General features: G+C 46.3%; 1 protein-coding gene across 5 annotated transcripts in view; it reads left to right on the top strand.

The window, feature by feature from the left end:
- The first annotated feature begins 2,294 nt into the window (after window positions 1-2,294).
- Window positions 2,295-10,000, top strand: part of si:dkey-96f10.1 (6-phosphofructo-2-kinase/fructose-2,6-bisphosphatase) — a 13,562-nt gene continuing 5,856 nt past the window's right edge. The window contains exons 1-7 of one of the 5 annotated variants that reach the window (XM_068710489.1): window positions 2,795-2,809; window positions 4,859-5,102; window positions 6,056-6,181; window positions 6,931-7,027; window positions 8,796-8,862; window positions 9,361-9,435; window positions 9,531-9,587. In XM_068710489.1, coding sequence (XP_068566590.1) covers window positions 5,018-5,102; window positions 6,056-6,181; window positions 6,931-7,027; window positions 8,796-8,862; window positions 9,361-9,435; window positions 9,531-9,587 — 507 coding nt within the window. In that variant the 5' untranslated portion in view covers window positions 2,795-2,809; window positions 4,859-5,017. The other 4 variants (XM_068710490.1, XM_068710491.1, XM_068710488.1 and 1 more) reach the window with 4 other exon arrangements.

The following is a 10,000-nucleotide window of genomic DNA, read 5'->3' as shown; positions in this document are numbered from 1 at the left end:
GTGTGCTGATGTTGTACCTGCTTGTTGCATTGTGCGCTGAACTGTATCTGACAAACTAACCCCAGACTGTCAAACTAATAAATAAACATGGACTACGCATATCCTGCACTGTAGCTTCTCTTGTGTCTGTGTGTGTGTGTGTGTGTGTGTGTGTGTGTGTGTGTGTGTGTGTGTGTGTGTGTTCTTGTACATCAATCTTTGAGAGGAACGGCGTAGTTCTCGGCCTCTGTTAATCTCCTACACTCTTTACACGGGGGAGGAGTTTCAGTTGGTTGCAACCGCAGACTGTATAGAAGAAGTGGGCGTGGCCAATGTGATGTCACTCATTGGTTTGTGGACTGACGTTTTGAAGCCTCGAGTTCGACGTTTTGGCCGTGGCCATCTTGGATTACGACCGTGGCCATCTTGGCTTTTTGCAACCAATCAACGGAAGTTATAAACTCAAACAGACGAGTTTTATTTTTCTGACTTTTTCAGACTGTCAACGCTGCAGGTCTGCTCTTTCTCTCACAACTAGTGAACTTTAAAATGAACACAAGTCAAAGTTGACTAGATTACGGGGCCATACATTCAGTCAGCACACTTGTTTCCTCTCGGTTTCATTGTTCTCTCACTCGTAGCTCTGCTGGTGGCTGAAGTCTCTGTCCTACTAGAGAGCATTTATGCTTTTGTTCCTTTACAGTTTCTTTGTAAACGTCACAATAGTTGTGCAGAACAAAATAAGTATTAATAAGAGAAGGAAAGTCCTCCTCAAAGCGGCACGCCGTGACTTCCAGGAGTCATGTGACAGGGGCGTGACGAATCATAAGGCGGGTGTCTACGCCATCGTTTCCAAACGTATGCGTTTACTCCGTCCACGCTACGAGGTAACCCCGCCGTTTTCAACCGTGTCCGTCCTCAGGAGCGTCTTTTAAACGTCTCCGTTTTCGGTGCAAAAGAGACGCGTTTTAAATGCAGACGGAGCAGCGTGGACATGGCCTAAAGCCCCCCCCACCCCATGAATTACCTCCGCCTGGCAAACGAGCTGAATGAGTTTTACTGTCGCTTTGAAAGACAATGGGACAGTCCCGAACCCATCCCCCATGACCCCATCCATCAGCTCCAGGCCACCAGGTCCCCCTCCCCCAGCTCAGCAGGGGCCCGTGCCTCAGGCTGGTTAAAAGTCAGAACCCCCGCTAAAGGAGCCGGCCCAGACTCCGTCTCCCCCTCCACCCTGAAGCAATGTGCTGATCAGCTGTCTCCGGTGTTCACGGACAATCTTCAGCACCTCCATGAAGACATGCCACGTGCCAGCCAGCTTCAAGGCCTCCACCATCACCCCCGTCCCCCAAAGAAACTACAGAGACAAAGACAACAGGCCCGTCGCCCTGACCTCTGTGGTCATGAAGTCTTTTGAGCTCCTTGTCCTGTCACACCTCAAAACCCTCAGCGACCCTCTCCTGGACCCCCTGAGGTTCTCCTACAGAGCCAACATGAGCCCAACAGTCGAGGCCACCAGTACTAGCCAATCACAGCACAGTAGGGCGGGACTACACTGCTTATAAACCAGCTCCTAATAGTCACATAATGGTAGAGGATGGAAACAAGCACTTAATCACATTTTCTTTGGATGATTAAAACGTGCGGTACACTTGGATGGAAACATGGCTGCTGTCTACGAACATTGTACTGTAGAACCACCATATCTAGTGAACTATAACTTTATTTGTAAAATTGTTGGAGTGCCCCTTTAAATTTTGCTGCGACAAACTCATTGCGTCATAAACGGTATACGACCACAGACTGTATTTAAGAAGTGGACGTAGTCGGCGTGACGTCACGCATCGGTTTGTGGACTGATGTCATGAAGCCTGGAGTTCGGCAATTTCGCCGTCACCATCAGTGGACAGGAAGTGACCACATCTGGACTGAGGAGGAGTGACGTAGAGACGCCGTATACGTCTCTGGTAGAGACCTGTCAATCACAGTGTAGCCCCGCCCCTAAATCATCCCCTGCTTTCTGGTCTGTTTGACTCTAAATGGAGCATAATGTACTAAATGAACATCATGCTGTATTGAAGAAGACTGTAAACTAGAGATTGAGACCATAAACTCATGTTTACAATGTTTACTGAGGGAATAAATCAAGAGAGAAGTAGAGTCATTTTAGACTAGACTTCTATACAACCAGAGGAGTCGCCCCCTGGTGGACACTAGAGAGAATGCAGCTTTAAGCATTCTGCAATGGGACACACATACACACACACACACACACACACACACACACACACACACACACACACACACACACACACACAGACAGAGGAGTGAGCGCGCAGCATCAGAGCTCTCCAGAGGACGGAGGAGAGGCGTGGTGGATGATGGGAACATTTATTTGTGCAGAGACCAGTTAGAGCGGTTTGTTGTCATCGAGGAAGGAGATTCGGTAACGACGGGTTACAACTAGTTTCCCTGACGCAGACGGTGTGTGTGTGTGTGTGTGTGTGTGTGTGTGACCGGAGGAATACTAAACCGAAATAGAGCACACTGAGGACGAGGACCACATTTTAGGGAGTATTTAGGCGAGCTGCAACTTGCCTGCATCGACCGACCATCACACAGCAACGGAGCGGAGGCAGCGACACACACACACACATCTGCCCATGCTACACACACACACACACACACACACACACACACTCACTCACTCACTCTCAGAACGCAATCCGCCAGGAATAGATTTGGAGGATGAACGGAGCGGCGATTACGCAAGAGCGGACCGAGCCGCAGGGGGGCGCGAGGAGGGCGCTCCGGTTCCAGCGGCCGCACGGTGAGTGACAGCAACACACACACACACACACACACACACACACACACACACACACACACAGCCGACGGGCCGCATGTCCATGTTAAACAGCCATTTATGTAAGACAAACGCGCGCGCGCACGCATAAACGAGACCACTTCCTCTTTCTTCCATTCATTCGTGTCGCTGCTTGAGAGACTGTGTGCGCGTGCGCGGCCCCATGACGCAAACTGTTGATCACTCTCATTGATTAACGAGCAGAGCGCGTGGCTATATCATGCACGCGCGCAGACATGTCTGCGTGCTTATGTAAGGTATGTGGTGCGTCTCTGCGGCAGCCTGTGAGTTGTTTTGGGAGCTGGCCAACGCTGGGAACAGCACGTGCTGCCTGCGTCTGTCCCAGCGGCGGCAGCAGCGCGCGGAGGTGTAGGGTGTCCTCCGTCCCGGTGGACCGGAGAGAGAGAGAGCTGCACGCTCGAGGACGCATGGCTGCTCCGCGGGGACACGAGGGTGTCAGGAGGGCCAGGCGGTTATTTTGGGAGAGGATGGGGTCGGGGGGGGGGGGGGTGGTGCTACGAGGAGCGGCCCACGTGTCCTCTGAAGTCTCTTTCTGAAGAAAACGAATGGAGTCCAGGAACAGCGGGATACCGGTGCGGCGCGTGCGGTGCATGAGCACAGGTGAGGTTTGAACAGGAAGCTCAGAGCAGACAGGTGTTAACCTCATCTGTCTCACACACACTAACCTCACACACACACACACACACACACACACACACACACGCTAACCTCACATACTAACATCACACACACTAACCTCACACACACACACACACGATAACCTCACACACTAACATCACACACACACACTAACATCACACACACACACTAACATCACACACACATGCTAACCTTACACACACACACACACACACACACACACACACACACACACACTGCATGAGATGACTCAGTAATAATTGTTTCCTCTGAATCAGGTGAGGTGACAGCAGCGGTGTAGAAGTACTCATTAAGTAGAAGTACTACTGTGTAAAGCTACTGTACTAGTAAAAGTCCTGCATGTAGTGTCTCCAGTAAAAGAGATGGAAAGTACTTCAAATACATTTACTCAAATACTGTACTTGAGCTCAATTTGAAGGTAATCCCTCATTTCCTGCATGAGCTGGTGTGTGAGTGAGAGCAGCGTCTGCTCCTCTAGCTGTCACACCACAGGACCTCGCAACGCTGTGGGGACGAAGACGCTTTCAACCAATCACGAGACGCCGCTGACGACGGATTAGAATCTGAATAAATTAAGAACAGCTGCTCCCCGGCCACGTTCCAATACAAAACTATAATAAGAGAAGTACAGAAGTACACAAACACCTCAGACATCAACCTCTGGTTCTAACGAGTGAAGTCAGAGCTTCACCTGTTAAAGCCGCATTCTCTCTAGTGTCCACCAGGGGGCGACTCCTCTGGTTGTATAGAAGTCTAGTCTAAAATGACTCTACTTCTCTCTTGATTTATTCCCTCAGTAAACATTGTAAACATGAGTTTATGGTCTCAATCTCTAGTTTACAGTCTTCTTCAATACAGCATGATGTTCATTTAGTACATTATGCTCCATTTAGAGTCACACACACCATAAAGCAGGGGATGATTTAGGGGCGGGGCTACACGCTGATTGACAGGTCTCTACCAGAGACAGATGCGCGTCTTCACATGTCACTGTTAACATCACCAAAATATGCAACAACCAACAAGAACACTCGCAGTAAACATCAGTATGTCTCTCTCACACACACACACACACACACACACACACACACACACACACACACACACACACACACACAGGTTATATCAGACATCATCTGACATGATCATAAAGGAGCTGGTCCCTCTTCTCCGCTTCCTGTCCGCATGCTGGGGCAAAGTTTAGAGTTGCAGTTAGTGATCAGTGGACGGCCTCACTCTGACTGAGTGACGGCTGAATCGACCAATCAGAGGCGCTCCCATCAGGTGTGCTGACTGACTCAAACTCCTCCCCCCCCCTTCCCCAACCGACAGCTGACATCGTGGGAGAAAGTTCAAAATCAGTTCGCTCACCTGGAGAGCGTCTCTCTATCTCGTCGTCCTGTCACACTCACACACATAGTACAGAGGTTTTACACACACACACACACACACACACACACACACACACACACACACTTGGCTGGTGAAGCCATGTCACAAAGAACGCTCACTCAAAATCCTCTGGAGAAGACATGGGGTCCGTGGATGAAAAGCAGGATGAGCCAACGCCGAGGCTGTGAGTAGCAGACACACACACACACACACACACACACACACACACACACACACACACACACACACACACACACACACCTGACACTGCTACATTGCTTGTTTTCGCCTCTCTTCAGTGTAACAAGTTGATGCTTGTGCATAAGTGTTCCACATCCTTTTCTATTTCTCACCCAGAGTTCTTAAAGAAATCAGACGCAGGACTTTCCCCCCAGAAACGAACCTCCTCTTGATCGTAATGATCTCCGTGTTTCTCTGAGGTCCGTCATCTCTTTCCATCGCTTCAGGACGTCTTAATTCAACCTGTTCATGCTTTTCATTTGTGCTCAATCTGCTGATGTGATTCCTTCATTTATTGTTTTGTGTGTGTGTGTGTGTGTGTGTGTGTGTGTGTGTGTGTGTGTGTGTGTGTGTGTGTGTGTGTGTGTGTGTAGGACCTCCTAAATGAGATGCTACATCTCAAGGGGTTATTCTTTAATGAACTCTTGAATGGAGGTTAAGTGGAGCAGCAGTTTCTGTGTGTTTGGTTTGTTTAGAGGACCTTCTCTGTGAGAGACCGGAGGGACGTTCACCCCGAAGGTTCACGTGGCGCCTCCTCTTAGTCCATTGGTCCACTAGATGGTCGTTTTTGGTCTCAATCCACTAAGATGCCTTTATTTAAAGATGTGCTTTTTTGTTTGATTCTCTGTGGAGAAACTCAAGTGCTACTTTATATACAGGTAGTTTAGTCCAGGGGGTCCCAACCTCGGGGTCGGGCCCCTCCAAAGGGTCACCAGGTCAATCTGAGGGGTCGTGAGAGGATTGAAGAAACTACGGTCTGAAACACAAAGTTTTTATGCCTCCGTGTCGGCGACAGTCCGTTCTCGTTAAGGTGAACGCGCGGTGGGTAAAGATATGTCATGTACAGTACATAACCCATATGCATAACCCTCCTGTGTGTGTGTTTGTGTGTCTCAGCGTCGGTGCCCCAGTTCACCAACTCCCCCACCATGATCGTGATGGTGGGACTCCCGGCCCGAGGGAAGACCTACATCTCTAAGAAGCTCACCAGATACCTGAACTGGATCGGAGTCACGACTAAAGGTGATTACACCGACACTCACGAACCTCTAACTCCTCACGTTGTTTCTCTCTGTCTTACAGAGATATCTTCTTTGTTTCATCTTGTTCTTACAGAGAGATATCTTCTTTGTTTCATCTTGTTCTTACAGAGAGATCTTCTTTGTTTCATCTTGTTCTTACAGAGAGATCTTCTTTGTTTCATCTTGTTCTTACAGAGAGATCTTCTTTGTTTCATCTTGTTCTTACAGAGAGATCTTCTTTGTTTCATCTTGTTCTTACAGAGATATCTTCTTTGTTTCATCTTGTTCTTACAGAGATATCTTCTTTGTTTCATCTTGTTCTTACAGAGATATCTTCTTTGTTTCATCTTGTTCTTACAGAGAGATATCTTCTTTGTTTCATCTTGTTCTTACAGAGAGATCTTCTTTGTTTCATCTTGTTCTTACAGAGATATCTTCTTTGTTTCATCTTGTTCTTACAGAGATATCTTCTTTGTTTCATCTTGTTCTTACAGAGATATCTTCTTTGTTTCATCTTGTTCTTACAGAGAGATATCTTCTTTGATTCATCTTGTTCTTACAGAGATATCTTCTTTGATTCATCTTGTTCTTACAGAGATATCTTCTTTGTTTCATCTTGTTCTTACAGAGATATCTTCTTTGTTTCATCTTGTTCTTACAGAGATATCTTCTTTGTTTCATCTTGTTCTTACAGAGATATCTTCTTTGATTCATCTTGTTCTTACAGAGATATCTTCCTTTTTGTTTCAGTGTTTAACGTCGGCCAGTACAGAAGAGACGCCACGCGTTCCTACAACAGCTTCGAGTTCTTCAGACCCGACAACACCGAAGCCATGAAGATCCGCAAGTATGAGCCGTCTCACCGCCAACTACCTGTGACTGTACATACAGTTGTGGTCAAAAGTTTACATACACTTGTAAAGAAGATAATGTCATGGCTCTCTTGAGTTTCCAGTTATTTCTACAACTCTGATTTTTCTCTGATAGAGTGATTGGAACAGATACTTCTTTGTCACAAAAAACATTCATGAAGTTTGGTTCTTTCATGACTTTATTATGGGTTAACAGAAAAAGTGACAAAATCTGCTGGGTCAAAAATATACATACAGCAACATGAATTAGCAATTTTGGTGACTTAGAAAGTTGTGTCAATGAAATGAGCTTCATAGCATGGCCTCTTAACTTCTTGTCAGTGATTATGAGTGACTACAGCCGGTGACTTCTCTGAGGCCATTTAAATAGGGCTCATTGGATACAAACGCCCACAAACGCTACAATGGGAAAGTCAAAGGAGCTCAGCATGGATCTGAAAAAGCGAATCATTGACTTGAACAAGTCAGGAAAGTCACTTGGAGCCATTTCAAAGCAGCTGCAGGTCCCAAGAGCAACAGTGCAAACAATTGTTTGTAAGTATAAAGTGCATGGCACTGTTTTGTCACTGCCACGATCAGGAAGAAAACGCAAGCTATCACCTGCTGCTGAGAGAAAATTGGTCAGGAGGGTGAAGAGTCAACCGAGAACCACCAAAAAGCAGATCTGCCAAGAATTAGAAGCTGCTGGAACACAGGTGTCAGTGTCCACAGTCAAGCGTGTTTTGCATCTCCATGGACTGAGAGGCTGCCGTGCAAGAAGGAAGCCCTTGCTCCAAAAGCGGCATCTTAAGGCTCGACTGAAGTTTGCTGCTGATCACATGGACAAAGATAAGACCTTCTGGAGGAAAGTTCTGTGGTCAGACGAAACAAAAATCGAGCTGTTTGGCCACAATGCCCAGCAATATGTTTGGAGGAGAAAAGGTGAGGCCTTTAACCCCAAGAACACCATGCCTACCGTCAAGCACGGTGGTGGTAGTATTATGCTGTGGGGCTGTTTTGCTGCCAATGGAACTGGTGCTTTACAGAGAGTAAATGGGATAATGAAGAAGGAGGATTACCTTCAAATTCTTCAAGATAACCTAAAATCATCAGCCCGAAGGTTGGGTCTTGGGCGCAGTTGGGTGTTCCAACAGGACAATGACCCCAAACACACATCAAAAGTGGTAATGGAATGGCTAAATCAGGCTAGAATTAGGGTTTTAGAATGGCCTTCCCAAAGTCCTGACTTAAATCCCATTGAGAACATGTGGACAATGCTGAAGAAACAAGTCCACGTCAGAAAGCCATCAAATTTAACTGAACTGCACCAATTCTGTCAAGAGGAGTGGTCAAAGATTCAACGAGAAGCTTGCCAGAAGCTTGTGGATGGCTACCAAAAGCGCCTAATTGAAGTGAAAATGGCCAAGGGACATGTAACCAAATATTAGCACTGCTGTATGTATATTTTTGACCCAGCAGATTTGATCACTTTTTCTGTTAACCCATAATAAAGTCATGAAAGAACCAAACTTCATGAATGTTTTTTGTGACAAAGAAGTATCTGTTCCAATCACTCTATCAGAGAAAAATCAGAGTTGTAGAAATAACTGGAAACTCAAGAGAGCCATGACATTATGTTCTTTACAAGTGTATGTAAACTTTTGACCACAACTGTATAAACCGATCGAATACGTATGAAAGCGTCCAGATCAGATTGGCGTTCTCTTCAAAATAAGGCATTTTTAATGTTTTTTCTGTGCACAGAGCTTGTGCCATCGCTGCCCTCAAAGACGTGTGTGACTACTTCACCAGAGAGCAGGGGCAGGTGGTGGTGAGTCATTGTTACCCTAAAATCAGTATGTTTTTGATGCAACTGTCGGAGAATTAACAGTAAACAGTGAGTGTTGATATCAATAATTATATATTGATAATAACTAGGGATGCCCCCCAAAAGGAGAACCGGTTCTAAATGAGTAAAATCCCGGAGTATCGATGCGGTCCGGAGTTAATCGTAACTGTAGAAGTTCTGGAGTGAGACGTCGTCGTCTCAAACCTCCTCTTTGTTAGAGGAGTCGCCCCCTGCTGGTCAGTAGAGAGAATGCAGGTTTTAAGGTTGCATAGTTTTACGTCAAAACCCCTCAAATGTTCATAGGTGAGGACCCCAAAACCCAATATCTCCTCCTATCGTTTATGGAGTGTAGGTATTAGGTATGCAGGCTCACAATGATTACTAATACCAGCAGATTTACACGCTAACATGAGAATAAGTACTTATTTTTGAATTCCATTTTTTCCACTTCAAGCACTGATCACATTTGTCTCTTTTTAGGTTTTTGATGCCACCAACACCACGCTGGAGCGCAGAGAGGTCATCCTCGAGTTTGCCAAGGAGAACGGTTACAAGGTTTGTTCTTGGGCTTTTTTGGGGGGTTTCTTTTGTTCGGTTACAATGTTGTGTTTGTTGTTTCAATCTCTCTCTTTCTTTTCTCACCCATCCAGGTTTTCTTCGTGGAGTCGATATGTGACGATCCGGAAATCATCGCCGCGAATATTAAAGTAGGTGAAGTGTGTGTGTGTGTGTGTGTGTGTGTGTGTGTGTGTGTGTGTGTGTGTGTGTGTGTGTGTGTGTGTGTGTGTGTGTGTGTGTGTGAACAGGAAGTTGTGGTTCCAAGATCACTGCTTTGAGCCAAGAGCTGTTGGGAGCCAGATCTCCCAGTGTGCCTCTCATTTGTGTTTTTGGTGGAACAGACTGACAGTCTGACGTTCGGCCAAGTCACGTGTGGCGTTTGTTCCAAAACAAGACAGTTTGAACATATGGAGAATGATCTTCCTGCTGGTATCAGATTTTATTTTATTTCACTCCCCCCCCCCCTTTTTTTCCTTCTTTTTTTTTTTCCTGTTTTCTGATTCACAGCTGCCCCGAAACTGTAACTTCTAAAATCCTTCATGCGGTTCAAAATACAACATTA

The sequence above is a fragment of the Cebidichthys violaceus genome, unplaced genomic scaffold (genome assembly GCF_023349555.1).
Source record: "Cebidichthys violaceus isolate CVI_PGR_0920_01 unplaced genomic scaffold, fCebVio1.0.p SCAF_157, whole genome shotgun sequence".
NCBI lineage: Eukaryota > Metazoa > Chordata > Actinopteri > Perciformes > Stichaeidae > Cebidichthys > Cebidichthys violaceus.
This window is presented reverse-complemented; position numbering and strand designations above follow the sequence as displayed.